General features: G+C 37.7%; 1 protein-coding gene across 2 annotated transcripts; it reads left to right on the top strand.

Annotated features, from left to right (window-relative positions):
- Positions 1-474: 474 nt before the first annotated feature.
- On the top strand, positions 475-18,222 carry RHOH (ras homolog family member H). Of its 2 annotated transcripts, XM_014522533.2 has the most exons (3): positions 12,291-12,393; positions 15,228-15,313; positions 16,467-18,222. In XM_014522533.2, the coding sequence occupies exon 3, from the start codon at positions 16,663-16,665 to the stop codon at positions 17,236-17,238; it is 576 nt and encodes a 191-aa protein (XP_014378019.1). In that variant the 5' UTR covers positions 12,291-12,393; positions 15,228-15,313; positions 16,467-16,662; the 3' UTR covers positions 17,239-18,222. The 2 variants fall into 2 exon arrangements, with proteins under 2 accessions (XP_025066469.1, XP_014378019.1); XM_025210684.1 differs by lacking the exons at positions 12,291-12,393; positions 15,228-15,313 and adding an exon at positions 475-666.
- The last annotated feature ends 525 nt before the right edge of the window (positions 18,223-18,747 follow it).

Below are 18,747 nucleotides of genomic sequence, written 5' to 3'. Positions count from 1 at the left end.
GGCTTATATCAGTTAAGGAACATCCACACTAGGCTTTGTAGAAGGTCCACTAAATTAATTTAATTATTTTAGGGCAGGTGTCTATGCACCAGAGCCCCCTTTAAGCTGGTGGAAGATTGAATTATAGATAATACTGTGGGCAGCTGGCCTGCTTTGCTTAGAAGTGAGTGGGCTGTGCTGTTCCCATGTAAGAACAACAGAGAGGAGGTGGCAAAGGGAACAGCAAGCTGCAGAGAGACACCGTTGTGCAGTATGGACTTGCCTTGTTCCCCTCCCCCCATCTGGCTCTGTGGGTAGGTTTTACATGCGTTCATATATAGCCATCAGAGAGAAGAAGACACACACTCACAGGCAAACCCACAACAAAACCCACACAGGCAGAGCTGAGAACCCTCTCCAGGAAGCTGACTTATACTAAACCACTCGCATATTTCTTGTTACATTACATCTTGCTTTGCTGCCCCTGCCAGCAGATGAACTAAACCCAGTCTCCTGGGCTTTTTTTTTTATCTTTCTTAAGTAAAATACTGAGAACCTGGTAAGGAAAATTCAACTGAAGAAAAAACCTAGAGCTGACATTTTCTTCTTTATCTCCCACCTGCACTTATAATGTTCTGCCTTCTATAACATTAATTTTCGAGAGCCTTGTTCAACTTCCTGTGTCTGGTGAGTCTTTAAGAATTTTTTTCCTAAATGCCATTATATAAATATATAATTTAAATCAAGGTTAGTGTTTGTCGCTGTCACTATTGTCTCCTCTAATAAAAATTGATATAAAATGCTATAGGTTTCACAACAAATACTTCATATTATATATTTGTATTTGTGACATTGTATTTTAAATATAATCTAGTCCTTGGCAGGCTTCTTACTATGCATGTTTTGTTTGCTTTAAAGACTTTTTTACTTCAGCTTAAAATGACCTGTTCTCAAAGAAGGAATATGTACTATCAAATGAACCACTAACATAATTTTTTTGATGTAAGAAAAAGAAAGTAAATCAATTAAGCTAAAGACCATGGGTCTGTGTCTGACCTGATTTACTGTGGTGTAAACCATGAATAACTCCAGTGAAGTCAGTAGAGTTCTACATATGTATGTATGCCATGTAACCCGGCATAATTAAAGGGGAAATATTGTCCCTTCTGTCCTTGAGAGAGAAAATAATATTATTTTATTTTTAAAAGTTATATTCTAGCATAAATTTAGATTGTTTTAGTGATATTTGTCAGAAAGGTAGAATGCTTGATGTTTTTATAAATTAAAATTAATATTAAAAAGTTTTTAATTAGCTGTTTTCATCTCCATTCCTACTTTTACCTGTACCCTGGTGCAACTAGGGGTCTTTCATGCTTGCACTCTTCCCAACCAAAAGGCCTTGGACACAACTCTCCTCTTCCATTTCATATGTACTTCTTCACCTCCTCTCTGTTGTAAAACAGACGCATTATTTTCATGACATGTGACCTGGTCACATATGTAGCTGGGTGTATATCCACCCAGATACACATTCCAAGGTTGTGTTTTGTGAGGCTAGTCCTTCAAATGTCAGAACTGTTATTAAAATGGCCTTATTACTTTACAAATGAAGAATTAGTTGATATAAGAAATGAATGAAGAAAGAGGTTTAAAGAGACTGGATCATGGAAGATCATGTAATATGTCAGCCATGTTCTGGGATCCTCTCAGATCCCCTAAAAACAAATACGATTGTGAGTCTAAGATTTTTCTTTCCTCATCTTTCAGCTCTGTTTCCATTAGTGCATGGGGCAGGCGCAAGGTTGTGATATCTGGAAAAGGCCATCTTTAACATAGATTTGTCCTGAGGATGACATTTTTAGAGGTATGAAAAAAGAGATAAGGCAGTCCTTAATGGCTTTAGTTTTTCTCTGTTTCTGGTGATGCTTGTGTGCTGCTGCTGCAGATCAGACAAAACATAGCATCACATGGCATTGTATTTTATACTTATAAATAATACCATTTAGAATAACTTATTTTTAAAAAGCAGTTACAAACAACCATAAATATGTAAGTAATTATAAATTTTGTTTTAATGGCATTTATAAAGATGGATTTAAATATATATTGTGTGAATGCATCCGGTTTTTAAAGGAGGAGAGATGTGACCCTGACATTAACATCCTATTTGGGTATGGGGCACAGCTGAAGTTTTAGGACAGACGTGTGTGTGTTAATTTTGGGTACAGAGAAGCACCTTTGGAAATTTACTTAGAAATTTTACTCTCACTAGAGTAGATGCACCATGATGGGAAATTTAGTCATCTACGTGTTTATAAATAACTTGTACTTGTTGTCTAAGCCCCTGAGTAAATTAACATTTAAAATATAATCAATGGGCCTGTGTCACTATTAAAATAAGGCCAAAAGCAGTGCCAGAGGAAAACAATATAAAATGGCCTTAATGTAAATGAGAATCTGGCCTCAAATGTTTAAGTTATTACCGAATACATTTTGGTTCTCACATATTCGCTGCACTTTTATGGTGACAACAGTGTTACAATACTACTACAAGATTTAGCAGCATCAGAAGAAGCTTTTCACATTTAATTCTGCTACAGTAAGAGTATAAACTAAAACTCTATCCTTAGCCCTCTTTGCAGCCTCCAGCTGTGCAAATTTCTGAGCTAGTAACAAAAAGTATTAGCTGATTTTGCAGTGGACAGCAGAGAGGCAAACTTTCACATGTGTTGAACCACACTGGGCATGTCTACATGTGCAATGAATGTGGATGAATAAACTCCAGTGCAGTTTCTGCAGGAATTTTTTGGTCCTGGGCTTATTCAGCCTGAGGTTACGCTGACCTGGCTCAACCTGCTGCAGAGGAGCTGACTGGGGCATGAAGGTGCTTCATTGTGGGACTAGCCAGCAGGCAGCCCCCACCCACACTGAAGCACCCTTGTGCTCCAGCCAGGCCCATCAACATCTACATGTGTGTTGCAGTAGAGTAAATGACTCCGCTGTAGGCTAGTACTTGTGTTGGGAAGTACGTCTTATGGCAGAGTTAATTATTTTACTCCATCCTAATAGCACCACAGGTGTAGACAGTGTCCTTTACTGTGGAGCTAATTAGTCAGTTCTGCAGCAAGTGTCTCATGTAGATACGCGCACCATATAGGGGTTTAAGGCTCTAAATGTACCCCCAATGCACCATACTCAGAAGCTAACTGGAAACCAATAGAATTAGTAATGTAGCAAACTTCCTATAGTTTGATCTTATAGTAGAAGTTTTCAAGCAGCCTTTCTGTGTAGTGTGTCATTTGGGACCAATCTGGAGGTCATTAACACCAGGCCCTTAGATAGCCTATCTGTCATCTCAATCTCCTTGTAATCATCTAGTTGGTTGTAGTTTTTCAGAAGGGTAGGCGATAGTTTTTCATTTAAAAAATGGGATATTATTCCTTAAAATTAAATTATTACTTTATTCCTAAAACTGCCATTTTTATTAACTATATTGGAATACTATTAAAGACATTATCTAAAAGACAGTTGCAATTTTTATTTTCAATTAAATTAAATGTTGTGATAACCATTTCAATATTTTTAATTAAAAAATTGCAAAAGAAATGACTAGATCACAAACAATTCCTAGACCATGAAAAATGCTCTTTAGAATGAATTTTTTTTAGACTGAAAATAACTTTGACATTTCAGAGTATTTCACAAAAATAGATTCTCATTATTTGACTAGCTCTGTATGGATCTAATGGTCAGTTTCAAACTTTTTCATGATGAGGCCTCATAACATGCCCCTAATTTACAACATTAAGATAACAATAAAGTAATAAAGAAAGGGTGACCTCATCGCACCAGAGTTGAAAATGAGTGTTTTAAAATATTGTACCAGCACCTTAGAGATCTGGCTGCACATAACAAAGCAATAATAGCATCAAAGTTTGAAGGCCATAATTTGTCCTCAGCCCTTTTACCTAAAGCCAAGCACAATTTCCTACTTATTTAGCAAAATTTAGTTGTGCTTAATTTCTAATGCTAATTGACAAACTGAAAACCTTCCTTATACCCCTCCTCCCCCCGCACAATCTTATCTGTGCTGAAAAGATAGCAATTTGGAGCCAAAAAGCAGGTTATGCATCTGATGAGTCTGAGCAATGGGAGCTCTTTGTACAAAACATTTGCATAATGAGGCTTAACTGTCCAAAGTATGGAAGAGCTGATAGACACAGTAGCTTGAATTGTGCTGTTGGTTATATCAGTGCACTTTGATTGATTGAAGAACATTTGATCAGACACATCTGTTTATTGGTCCTAAAGAAAAAAGTGGCTTGAAAATACGTGTCTGTTACTAATTCTGGGTTTATCACAGATTAAGATACCTTGCCTGCTTTTCCTAATTGTGTTTGGATATTGAAAGACAATTTACGTAGAGTGTATTCAGATATACCCCCACAGCCCCCAGAGAAGTTACTGGAATTGAAAATTCATACCTTATCAGGGTGGAATTGAACTTAAAGGGTTTTTTTTTTTCATTCAGGTGGGCAAGTAAAATGTTCAGTTCAAACTTCAAAACTTAAAAAACCAAAAATGTATTCTGTTGCTGGTTTGGGGGTTTCCCCAAAGGGATGCAATTGATGACATACAAGATGGGAAAGGCCCAACATACATGGGAAGGGAAAGAACACTTTTCCTTCCAGCAGAGGCGAGAATGACCATTTTATTTATTATTTTATTTGTTCATATGGGATACAACAACTGAATGATAGAACAAACTATAAACAACCTGTGAACAACAGCACTGAGAGATAAGGCTAGCATGACAGTTTTAGATTTGATATTCATTGCAAGGCGTCATCTGTAGTCTGGTGCAAGTCTTCCATACAACCATTGAAATGATAAACAGGACATTCCTCCATGATGTGTGCTATAGTTTGGATTTCTCCACCCTCACATTTGGGATCTTTAATAAAATTCCATTTATGTAGTAGGTAGTTACATCCACCTTGTCCAGTAGGAATCCTGTTCAATGTTGTCCAGCTCCACCTTGGTAAAACAAAGCCGTTAGGTTTAGTTGTAGGGTCCATGATAAGAAATGTATTAATGATGTCAATTGTGTTCCATTGCTGCTGGATCCATTTTTCCTTGATGTCAATGTTTTTGTCATTTAGCTCTTTTGCCTCACTCCAAAATGGCCTTCTTGATTTACCTCTTGGCTTAGGGAGGCCATTAAGTTCCTTAAAAATTGGTAGTGAATTGAATGTAAGCCGTTTTTTCTGTAGTCTTAGGGTAATCTGTTTATGTCGAAGATCAGGAGGAGGGATATAAGAGAACAGACAGCCAAGGAACAAGAATGGATCTGCCAGAATGAATATTGTGTAATGTACCATACATTATTGTTTTCTGTATGCATATGTTTGCAGCATAGTATATTTATCTAAATAGGCCACATTCACTCAACTAACCTGATTGTAACACCTGCTGATTTCTGTATTCCTCGCAGGTGATATGGATCTGATTTTAAAGGCTGCTTTTGTACTTAAAAGTTATAGAAAAGGTTGATTCTCAAAATGCAAATCTGGTAGACCTAGAGTCCTATTCAATTAAGGCTATTTTATTGTCCTCCATTTTCATGGTCTTTGAAAGACCACCTTAAATCTTTCATTGTAACAATAAAGCCAAATGTTATTTTTGTTTATTTTGATGAAAGTCTGTTTGTGAGGAGTATTGATCATATATAGAGTATATAAGATATTTTTTAACTTTCAGCTTTTTACAGATTTTTAAATTTTAGTCATTGTATCAAACCAATTACATATTGAATAATCTGTACTTTCTTCCTTTAATCATCTTTTTACTTTTGATTTCCTCAATACAAAGTCAAGTTATACAATAAAATAAATGAGGGCTGTAAAATATGGAACATTTTATTGTTATACATCCAAAATTCATTTTTAAAATTCACGTTTTAATTGCACATGAATTTCCATTGAATTTGAAACAATTTAATCTTTCATCAATTCAATCTAACATTGGAATTTTTCATGTACAGCTTCAAAATGTGTCATTCAGGCCCCTCTCTCAAAATGTTTACTTTTGTCATGTAAATGCCCATTTCCTGCAAAATGTACTAAGGCTACCTTATAAAACAAGAGCATTTAAAAATATTCCTGTCTACCCTTTCCACACAAAAACACAGTGCTAAAATTTAGCCCAACATTATAACATGCACTTTCCATTCGTTAAATGAAAGGCAAATGTAGGCCAGCTATAAGAAACTAAAATGGCTTCTTGAAAAATTGTACCATGGAAGGTCTCTGTATAAATGATTTGTTTCTGGTAGTGGAAGGAATCTGAAAATCCACTCTTTGATATATTTTTCCTCTTAAAATCTCCCACACGGCTCAAAGCCACCTGCCATTTTACACAATTTATATAAAAGTGACAAGATGTGAAGGTTACATAGCATCCAAGCTGAAGTAAAGTAGACACCCCAGACCAAATTCCATACTGACTTGTGTAGGGATGGTGTGGGGGACACATTAGTGTTAGCTCTGAACCTCTGTGTATAATTTGTGTCACTTTAAAACCAAAAAAGATCAAAAAAGAAAACAAAACCCAGCAAGGTAACCCCCCCCCCCCCCCAAAAAACAAACAACAGCGCAGTCACTTTTATAATAGTAACAGCCTTGATTTCAAAATAGGATTCGTTCACTTGGGCTTTTACTCAAGTAGAAACCCTCTCACTTCAAACGGATTCCATATGGACAGGGTATTGGGTTTTAGTGCTATCTCTGCACATTTTTTTGTATTTAATGAAACTGTGCTAAAACAAAAAATCCTAGGGAGACTATAAATGGGTGACAGGAGCTTTACCTACATATCCTGTAAATACTCATTTACGCTGATTTTACAACTGTGGGTTCTAAAATATGTGAAAGTCGGATTCCTTTTTTTAGGTTAAGGGGCTTTAAAGTTGTGGATACGTTTATTTTTATAATTAATTAATTTTGTTTAAAAAAAAAAAGGATCCCTAAAGGAATCACATACATGAGAAAAAGCTTTAGCTGAGTGCCCTGTAAGGTACACATTTACATTGTCTTTACAGCCACATGATGTAAAGTATTTTTAGGCTGGATTGTGAATTAGACCTTGCAAGTAAGTCACATATAAATTACCTTGTATGCAATGTAAACAACAATTAAAAAGTTAAAAAGCTTAAAGCACCAAATGCTGGAAAAATAGTATATTTTATAGTACAGTTTCCACCTGCAATGTGCTTTACAAAATGATTAACAAACAAGCTATAGATATATTTCCACACTAAAGCTATCTCTGACAAATAGTTGTCTTCTGAAGGATGATAACAGTTACTATGGCTAATATCGAACCAAAGATTTTCAAAGCTTCCTACTGAACAAACAGGAAAACAAGCTGTGAGAATTAGGACTTTTGGGACTACAGCATTAAAGATATTCAGTGAGTTCCTTATTGTCATGAAAAAACTTACCAGTCGCTAGCACTCCGAACAAGATTCTACTGCTCACTCAATTTTGGATTTGCTCTCTGAAAACTTAGAAAAGTAACACACCTGAAGTAACTGCAAAAATTAAATATGAGAACACTGTCTCTCAAATTTGTGCTAATATTCAACATAATATAACATTAATATATTTTGCTAAATATTTTACTATGTAATGAAATATATTATTTGCTACGCAGAACAGGTACAGATTCAACACATCTTCAGTTTTAACTATGAAAAGATGTGTAATGTGTAAAAATAATAGTGATAAAGTGTGTATGTGAATGCTTATGTCTGAATGTGTGCCTATCTTGATCAAAAAGTAGCTGTATTTCAGTAGCAATGCACATATGACTAAGGACCTACCTAAATCGCGGTGGAAGTGCACTGGGCAGTGGCTCCTTTAATCTTGCTCTTTTCACTGTGCACCCACCCTACTGCTGATTGGTGGAAGGGCCCTGGTGGCCCTGCCAGTTGAAGCTGAGCAGCCAGGAGGCCAAAACTGCAACATATTTAAATCTGTGGTTTTTGCCTTTCAGGTGATCAGCAGCACGTAGCAAGTGGTGTGGCTGACAGGGCCCCTCCACTAATCCGCAGTAGGGGTTGGAGGGCTCACGGCAAAAAGAGCAAGATTAAAGAAGCCACTGCATAGCGTACTTCCGGTGCAATTTAGATAGGTCCCTGCACATGAGTAATGAAGACCATATACCTTAGATGGATATATACGAAGGTTGCTTAATACACATACACACTACGGGGCCAGATTCTGCTCCACCTCTTGGGGGTTTAAATGGACTTAGGTGCCTGAGTGCAGTTCTATTCCACCCCTGGGGCACATCTAAGCAATTTTGGTACCCTGAGCGTAGATGCTGCTGCGCGTTCTAAAGTGGGTAGAAGGGTCCCAACCATTGGACAGCAGGGGTTCAGAGTGCTTTGGGACACTGCTGGCACCCTCTCAAAATTGACACCCAGGCCTGGTGTCTGGCTCGTCCTGCCTTCATTAGGCTACTGTTTTACTCTATCTGAATCCCTGAAAAACTGTTAAGTCAAACAGTAAATGGGTCTTTTCTGATTTTTGTGTCCAACTCTTATGGGGCAGACAGTGTGGTACAGAAGTAGATGTATTATGGATTTACAAGGACTTGAACAGGATGGAGTAGAATTACACTTAAGTGCCTAAGTTGACCTAGATGCCTACTAGGTGGAATAGAATCTGGCCTTGTGGATATGTGTATCCATCACTAAAATGCAGTTATAGCTTAGATTCAATTCAAGAAACAGTTAAGAACACAGAAGTAAAGGTGTTAAAGTTGAGGATGAAAAACTAAAGCTGTTTTCAAACAAAGGCTGATAGATCATGTAAGAACAATTTTAGATAGACCCAGGGTATGTCTACATGAGACATTTACTGTGGAGGTGCCTAATTAGCTCTGCTGTAAACATCTTGGCATCTATAGGTGTGGCCTTATTAGGCTGCAGGAAACTAATAAACTCTGCAGTAGGTTAGCACTTGTAAATACAAGTAATATCCTGCTATGGAGTTTTTTAACAGGAATGCACATGTAGATGCTGACCTTGTTGGCTGGGGCATGAGGGTGCCTCAGTGTTGGGGCTGCCTGCTGGCTAGCCCTGCACTGAAGTGCCCTCATGACCTAGGCAGCCCTTCTGCAGCACATTGAGCCAGGTTGGAGCAGCCCTGGGTTGACAGGTTGACCCCCTGGGTCTCCTAACAGCGGAGGCTTCTCTGACCCAGCCCAACGTGCTGTGGTCCTGGGCGCACATGTAAGCACAGTGCCCAGAACCACCTCCAAGGTTTATTGCTTCACATTAATATGCACATGTAGACACACCCACAGTGCATGAAATACATCATTCTTTTGAGGCGTGAAGCAGTGGTGCTTTGATTTCTTTTGATTTCCATGGGCATTGGATTGGTTCAGGCCTGTTCAGAGGACTCTGGCAAGGGGTGAAGTTCACCCAGATGAATTAGCTAATTAGTCCAAATGCTGTATCACATGAAGAGGGCTACATAGCTTCCAGGTTAGAAGGCAGTGCAGGCAGAATAGTGCAGTGTGTTTCAACATGGCACTCTGGTGTGGCAAGTGTCTGGTGTAGATATGCCCATATTAGGCTTGCCAACTCTGACTGAAGCTATTCTGGGAGATTTTTTTTCCAGCATGACGTAATGTCATTAATCGTATTGTTAAACCCGTTCACAATATCAGTCTCCCAGATTATTTCAAATAGTCACCGGGAGATCGAAGCCAATTCTGGTAGACTCCCAGCTAATTTGGGGAGGTTGGCAACCCTAGCCCATATTTCTCATTGACTTGAATAGCTTCAGAGATCTAAAAATCAGCCCATTAGACTGCTCAGACTTTTTCTTTTTCCTTTTTCATGTTGTTCTAATTAATAGGCACATGTTTAATTTGTGTGTGGCTGCATTAACAACATATTCAAATCCAAATAAAAAAAATAAAAGTTTGGGGAAATTTAACATTTCCTTGATTTTATATTTTTATTAATAATTTAGTATTATAGACAAATCAGTCTCTCCTTGAAGTCTATGACAGATCTGGACAGATCTTTAGTAATATTATGACCCATTTTTGTCTGTATTTAAATGCATGTTTTTATTACCTACTTAGCCACCAAAGGCCATCAGTAGTAGAAATAGCTCAGTGTATATTATATATATACTTAAAAACACATACATAGGGACATGTGCATATTTGTATATACATGAGTATGAGTACCGTTTCTTATTCCATTATATGAATAATCTGAACTTCATGCAATATTTTAATTTCTAAATAATATTGGGCTATATTATGCCATCAGTCTAAAGCAAAAACTCTGTTCAAAGTAAAGAAGCTTTATGCTTCAACATTGATAGGACAACATAATTTACTAATAACAACATAGACAAAATGTCTGACTATTTGTCACTTATTTTCAATTTCAAACATTTAACCTTCTGAAGAAAAAAATTTGGGGGTTAAAATTTTCATGGGTTTTTAGACTCTGCTCGTGTCGGCCCAAAAATTGATATTTTACAATATTTAAACACAAAAGTTTGGCCATTTTGAACTGCAGATTTGATAAATAAATGTCTGTTTTTAAAGAACAGTAAAAAGTAAGATAAGTCTTAACTTGCATTTTCTGATTCAGAAAATTGAAAACAAATACTTTTTTTTCCCTTCAGGGTTGTTATGATCAGGACCATTCATTTTATCTTGTTTTTAAAAAAAGTTGGTTTTGAGGCAAAAATGGTAAAAAATGTTTAACATGTATGAATTGTTATCCTAACATTACTGTAATGTAGGAGACTTCCCCCTTCCTTTTTATTTGAATGCATAAAAACTATGTAAAGAGTGGCTTTTGGACAAGTTCTTAAAAATACAGTTAATCATAAAAAGAGTCTGGCAATTACCCCCTAAAAGTATTACCTCAATAGTACCTAAATATAAAAGACATTTAACCCTGCAGGTGCTACCTGACCTTCTAACTGCTCCCCAGCTGTAAACTCAATCCACAGCTGTTAGGCTCAAAGCCTCAGGGCCAATATTATTGGCCAAAAGGGCCAATTTTATTCTTGCCTTATCTTCCGGTTGCTTTTTCCCAACCATTCAGCATCAGCTCTGTGGTGTCAGGTCTGGGACTCCACTAGTTAGCTTTTAGTCACAAATCAATCTCCCCAGACACTGAGCACTGTAGTCCACGTTTTAGATTATATTAGCCGAAATGAAGATGCTGTATAAAGTTATCGGCTATTCAACAAACTGAAGGCTTTTCCACCCACCTGTCTTCCCTAGCCCTCTTAAGAACCCTATATTTACAGAAAACAAAAGGGGCAACGTTTAATTATTACAATTTGAAAGTATAATGATTATAAAGAATGCAGAAAAGAGGATGTCATGGATAAAGGCCTACTGACCATACTGTGAGGTACCCTGCTCCCAGTTTGTGATGAAGGGGAGCTCCATGCCTGGTAAAAGGCAGTGCATGTATCTGAGTATTATACAGCAAACTTAAATCTTTTAAAGATTTGGAACCTCTGATGGGAGTGTGGTTCCACTTTTCAATATCACGTCCATGCAACATTAAATCTCATGATATAACTGACTTGGATACTATGGATCTTATATAACTGACTGAATAAAAGACCTTGCTTCTCATAACTTGAATACTGATAGTTACAGGAATTACAATCAGATGCAGTTGCAGTAGGGGTAGGCCAATGATGAAACTAGAATGTACCTTACTTTAATATTCAATAAAGTTTTACATATGTAAAAGGTGGAGTGCCTTGCTTACACTCTTCTATCACATATTACCTAATTCCTTTTAATTCTTACTCTAGAAAAAGCCTGAATCTATATCAAATGTAGGATTAGAATGTAGCTGGTTCAGATAATGGGATCCTGTCTCTTTCCTCTGGATATCTGACCACAACAGACCATACCCTAGGCCTTAAAGAAGCCTTTATTCTTAGTGCTAAAATTGAAAAATATAGTCTCATTTAGTTCTGCAGTTCAAACCGACATAATTCCTGATCTTCATGTTCCTGAGTCAATTAACTGCTGGAATTGTCGACCACAAACAATACTCATTCTTTTGGCTAAATATTTAATTGGGCCCTTATTCTGTAATGAGCAGGGCTGGATTACCCCTTTAGTGGGCCCTAGGCAAACAAACTCCTGGGCCCTGGGCTGGTTGAAACGCCCCTCCCCACCTTGGTGCCACTGCCCGCAGGCAGTGGGTCTCAAAGTTGTGGCTAGGAAGCAGCTGCTGCAGCGGTGAAGCCCCTGGAGGGGAAGGGAAGGGAGGTGGACAGGGCCATTTGTACCACTGCTGCGGAGAGAAGCACTCAGGCCCCCCACAGCTCAGGACCCTAGGTATGTAACTAGTTTGCCTATGCATTAATCCAGGCCTGGTAATGAGCTTTGTGTTGCTGTGCTGTTGTTCCCAGGTTTTCTTGCTGAGGACTAGGACCCTGGTTACTTTTCTGTATGGCAGGAAAGCCATGTTGGGTTTTGCAGTTTTAAAATAGTTCCCCAGAAGTCAGTGTGTCACTAACACTTTATGCTTCTTTATAATGTAACAGATTAAACTGTTGAGTAAATAGTATAATTAGTGAGCCCAGTCCTGCAAATGCTTACACAAACAAGTATTGTGCCTTTATTGCATTGAGTGGACCAACAATTGGATTGGTTCTGTGAACAAAGGTACTTAAATGCATGTTTGCAGGTCGGGCTCTGTGCTGTTGCTGCACAGAAATAGTAAGAGCTGTGCTGTGGCAGTGGCCTCAGTCTCATATTGAGCATTTTGGGAGCACAGGGGTCTGATGAGAGCTCTTGAAAGGTATTGTGCCTAAAGCAAGCAGCCTTCTGATGCTTGAGGGGCACTGCTCTAGGTAGCGAGTGGTATCAACTCCTCTTGTGGACTGGCTAGCACCACTGCTCAGTAGGAAGGAGTGAGGCAGCAGTCTGCCCTCCTTTGGAGAAGCTACTACTGCCAAGTGTACTGGTTGTACAATCCTGGTAATCCCCGAGCTTCATGATTCTCACGTGATTAATCTGTGCACAGGAAATGCAAAGAGTGAGGAGGCTACTTGTGCCCTTTTTTTCCCTTATGCACACATGCAGGTGCTGGACATAGTTGGTCCTTCACTCTGTAGATTATATGATTCAGTTGTGGAATCAGTACTACAGCTGTGATGGAATTGAAAACTAGTTCTGTTTAAATCAATGGGGATTTTATCACTGACTTTAATGGGACCAGGATTTGACTGTAGATTTCCATTATATCCTGCTGCAATCCATTCTCTGCATTCTTGTTTTTAACATTTCTTTCATTCATAGTTTTTTCCCCTTTTTTCACCCTTTTTGGGGGAGACTTTCAAAATCATAAAGTTAATTTGGGCTGAAATACAAGTGCGGCAACTCCCTACTAGTTGTGCCTTTGAAAATCTCTCACAATATTTTAAATGTTTACTTGCTTTTTGTCTTTTTCTATAACATTATATGCATACATCTCTTAAGTCAGCATTACATTTGATTGTACAGGTATTAAGAAATTTAGTTAAGATTCCCTTTGCAACCTAAATTCACATCTCCGTGACTAGCAGTTTCTAAAGCAGTCTTTTTAGGTGATCACACACAATTGGGCAATGTGATATGCAATGTGTCAAATTCTGCCACATATTGCAGTGGAAAGGAACTATAACTTTGTTTTTTTCTAGCCCTGTGGGTGCTTATACAAAGTGCTGTATTGCTACTATGTTTTTAAGCTCATATTTATTACTGCCCTCCACCAGGATTTTTATAGGACATCATGCACATATTGTCCATTTCTGTTTTAGCTAAATATTTTTTTCATCTTTAAATGAGCTTCTGCAGTGTTTTCTGTAACGCGTACAAGTTGAATTTTAGTCCTCCTCCTATAATAAGACTGTAAAAACTTGTTTTCTGCTTATATTGTGTCTTTCTTTATAAATTATCATGGGTAGCACGTCTTTCGTGTTACTGCATGTGCTGTACAATCATGTCAGAGAAGACTTCACTTATTATACAGGGTGTGTTAAAGTTGATAAGGGAGTTTTACCTCTAAAATGTCAGTCTTTGGTGTAAATACAATCTCAAAGAAAATATGTGCTTGTGTAGAACATATATGATAAACTGGGCACTGCAGCTGATAGCAGACTTATAGCAGATCTAGATCAGGGAACATCCCCTATCGTCTGTTTTTCAATTTCCTAAATCTGTGAACTGTAGTTTGATATACTTTAGTTTGAAAATAGGCAGACGTTCTTGTGATGGGACATGTCTTCACTTTTCAGTACATGTCAGTACATGTCAAGACTTATGTGTAATAAAATCGGTCCATTAATATCTTTTTCACTCTTAATCACGTTTAAATTTAAATTTTAAAATATCCAAGCAATAAAATCATTTTATGGGCACATTGTTTGCTACAACTATACATCTATCTGCCTTTGCATTTTAGACATTTTAAAATGAGAAAGAAGTAATTTGAATTAGTAATTTCTATTATTTTCATTCTAATATGTTACAAAAGAACCAGAATGACTGAAAATAATTTAAAGAAATGTGTGCTTTAAAGAAGAGACTTTGTATGTCAAATTTCATCTGGGAGAGAATGGTAATGTCTGAGGTATAAACCACTGGAATATTAAGTGTTAAAACAGTAACAATAACACTTCTAAACTATAGCAGTAATACAATAAATATACTATCATGTACAAATAATCAGACTGTGTATTCTTTGTATATTTGTCAAGTCTTCTATATGTCTATTTACAGTTTTGCTTGATTTATTGTAAACTTATTTTTAAGTGAGATGTGTTGCAGAAGATGCTTGATTCTCAGGAGAAAAAATGGTTATAGATTTTAAATTGGCAGTTTTAAAATAACTTATACACTAAACCCTTTCCAGCATCAACTGTCCCTTCATGGGACTGTTCATTTCCTGGTACATAGATGTGATTGGACCTTATCAGTATTCTCAGAATCAAATTTAACAGTGAAGAACCACGTATTGAGCTTGCAAACCAGGAAATACCCTCTGTTGCAATAACTGTTTTAAATACCCATAACCAGAAGTTAGCATGCGAACTGCCAGGCAGGACTTGAAGCAGTTTATAAAATAAACGTTCACTTGACTACAAGGCAGTTGCTTGTGAGATTCTCTGTTTTGATTGTCCATGCAGTTGGAGATGCCAGAGGAGGTAGGACAATGCTTGAATATAAAATAGAAGCAGAATAAATTGTACCATGGCTACCAACTGAAAACAATGTAAGTCTACCTCATGTTTTGTTTTTTATCCTCTGGGAAATCAGCTTAAGCATTTAATGTACTATAAATATATAGCTAGAAAAGCCAAATATTAGGGCTGTAAACTGAAGTAGGTTACTGCAGTTCATTTGTCTACATGTCACTGTGAGGTGATCATTCCTTTTTGTACAAATAAACTCCAGAATTGTCTCCACTCTTAACATATGAAGGAAACATAGTAATGATTTAATGCAGTAATGCTCATTAGAGGGACATTCAATTTAGAAATTCAATTGTGGGATTTTTTTAGTTTTCATTTCTCTTGCACAATCGGTCATCACGTCTCTCTCATGCGTATATGAATACTGCACATAGCTATTGGAGAAGAGAAAAATATTTCCAACTATTGGAAAATGTGATTAAGTCTTTGTAGGGCCCAGAGGAGCACTATGAAGTTACTTTTAATTAACTTGTTAAAACTAAGTTTCAAAATCATTGTATCCTCATCAGTCTAACAGTTGGGGTGGAGGGTCTATTCCTTTGACTTATAGTCTTAGTTCTTTGTTGAAAGACAGGTAACAAAGACATGTTAAACATATTTTTTATTACAGTAGATACCGCATCACTTCTAAGACCAAAAAAGATTCCTGTCATATGAGATCTATATCTAAAGTCAGTTTTTTCTTTGTTGTCATCACAGAAGTTCTGTGTTATCTTGAATTATAGAACTGCTTAAATAATCAAATTAGTTAGTGTGCAGTGTTTTTATGTATTACACCTGGAAGCTTGGATACATTTTCAGAAGTGCCTGAGGAGCCTAGATTACATTTTCACTAGTGAACTATGGGATTTGGAGCCTAATGCTCAGTGAAACCTGGAGGGACTTGACCTCCTAATGACCTGCATGCTTTTGAAAACTTACCCCATTTGCTTAGAGAGAGCTGACTGGTGTGTAATATAAATGGTTATAATAAAGAAACAATATTATTGAATTTTTACTCTAGAGTGATTTTTTTATGCTACGAGGTGGAATAATGGGGCCTTTAATCCCTGCTTCAAGAACATAACTTGCAACCACCAAAAAAGATGCCCTGAGAGGCTTATTTTGATGATGAATTACTGGTTTATGTTTTCATTGGGTTATAAATGTTAAATTTTAATTTTCCTCTTTCAGGAAGGTCATTTGACTCATTGAAGAGTTGACAGGATCATACACTTGTGTGGGAGAGAAGGGGATTTTATACTCCAATGAAACACCCAAGTTTTGAAATGCTAAGAAATCTGGATGACTTCTTGCTGAATAGAAATTATTTCTGAAGGTCTACTCTTGGTGCGTTGAAACAGGACAATTTGAGGCGGACTCTGAGAAAATGTTGGATTCAATCAAGTGTGTCCTGGTTGGAGACTCTGCAGTGGGGAAAACATCACTCTTGGTACGTTTCACCTCTGAGACTTTTCCAGATGCTTACCGGCCCACCGTGTATGAAAACACAGGGGTGGATGTCTTCATGGATGGTGTGCAAATTAGTCTTGGCCTTTGGGATACATCAGGCAGTGAAGCCTTCAAAGGTATCCGTCCCCTCTCCTATCAACAGGCTGATGTAGTACTAATGTGCTATTCAGTGGCGAACCACAATTCCTTTTTAAACCTGAGGAGTAAGTGGATGTCTGAGATCAGGAACCATTTGCCCCGAATCCCTGTTTTAGTGGTGGCCACTCAGACTGACCAGCGAGAAACAGGACCCTATCGTTCATCCTGCATCAGCCCACTAGATGGGAAGCGGCTGGCCCGGGAGGTCAAAGCCAAAGGCTACTTGGAATGCTCTGCCCTCAGCAACAGAGGAGTGCAGCAGGTATTTGAGCATGCAGTCCGGACTGCAGTGAATCAAGCCAAGAAACAGAATAGGAGGAAGCTCTTTTCTATTAATGAGTGCAAGATCTTTTAAGTTCTTTCAGTTGCCTTTTGGCCACATCACTTCTTTCCTTACACAGAGGTATACCAGCTCAGAAAATGGAAGGTGAGATGGCCTCTGAGAGAGAACCACAATGCTGGTGTTTTTGATGAGCCACTTATACTTTCAATCTGACCTACTTTTTTTCCCTTTCCATGGATGATACCTTCAAAACTGAAAAGTGCAGCTAAATTTCCTTTCTGCACCAAACTGCAACAGAACTCTTGTTACCATAGGCTGTTTGGTCAAAAAGTACTGGAATGAGCCTGAAATGGAGAAGCTGGGATCATGTCCATCATCTTTATTTTTTTAATTGTAGTTGTTGGTTTATTTGTCCCCATTTATTTAACAATAGAAGACTTTTTGTTTGGACTGAAAATCCTGCTGACAGATTTTCCATATGGAGTCTTTGATTCTAAAAATGTTGTATATAAAGTCTAACCATTGTATAGTTTATTTAAAAAGACTTGTACATTTTGTTTTAAACCTTTCTAATACAGAGTGTTGGCATATTTTCTTCTTCTAGCTAGCCACAAATACAACTGGGCATATCTGTAAAATAATGTTCTAGGGCCAAACTCTACAGTTGTCACCCAGGCAAAACTGGGAGATAGTAATAGCTGGGAACTGGAATGCTCAGGGGATCATTAATGGAACAGAACCTTTCACCTTTGCTACTTCAAATCTAGCCTGCCCAGCCCAGGAGTGACCAAAAGCTATTGGCATTTGATAGCTAGCTTATGTCAAATTTATTTTGTGGTCTCAGTCTAACTCCCAGAAGACTAGCAACTGTTTCAACAAGAAGGACAAGGACTAGATGGGCCTGAGGAAACTGACCTGCTCTCTCATCCCCAAAAGGGCACTGGTTTCAGACCTGGTATAAGGACATTCATACTGTCTTTACATGTGCTGCCCTTCTTCTGTTGGCAGAAGATTTTGGTCTTCAGAGATGAGCTATTTTTATGAGCACTAAAATTCTCGTACACAATTTTTTAAATAGATATTTTTTCTCAAAAGTATTTTTGCTAAAAACAGTAATTTACTTTAATAAAAATAATTAAATATATGTTGTTGGATTTATATCATTTCAATAATTAAGAAATGATCTTTGGAACTTGTATGCCAAACATCATTTTGTATGCTTTTGAATGATTAATTAAAACCCATTACCTACAGGAGGGAACTAGCAATAGTTGGGGTGAAAACCAGAGCCATAGCCAGGCATTTTGGTACCCAGTACAGGTCATGTGCAGAGCCGCCCCCTCCCCCAGCTATTATGTAACATTACTTCCATTTGATTTGACACCCATGTGCAAAGGGGACCAGTGCCAGTGCACTGCTGCTGCTGCTCTTGCTATGGTACTGGTCAAATCCTGAGCTTCTTACCAGATTTTTGTACTGCATAGAAAACCCTCTTCTGGGCTGGGAAACTCCATTAGGTTTACAGAGGGCTGAAGGTGGGTTTTAACCCTCTTAATTACAGTGGGGTAACCCAGATATTTT

Source organism: Alligator sinensis, unplaced genomic scaffold (genome assembly GCF_000455745.1).
Source record: "Alligator sinensis unplaced genomic scaffold, ASM45574v1 scaffold246_1, whole genome shotgun sequence".
NCBI lineage: Eukaryota > Metazoa > Chordata > Crocodylia > Alligatoridae > Alligator > Alligator sinensis.
This window is presented reverse-complemented; position numbering and strand designations above follow the sequence as displayed.

Excerpts from the sequence above, each read along its gene's own strand:
- RHOH (XM_025210684.1), top strand. The coding sequence starts at position 16,663 with ATGTTGGATTCAATCAAGTGTGTCCTGGTTGGAGACTCTGCAGTGGGG.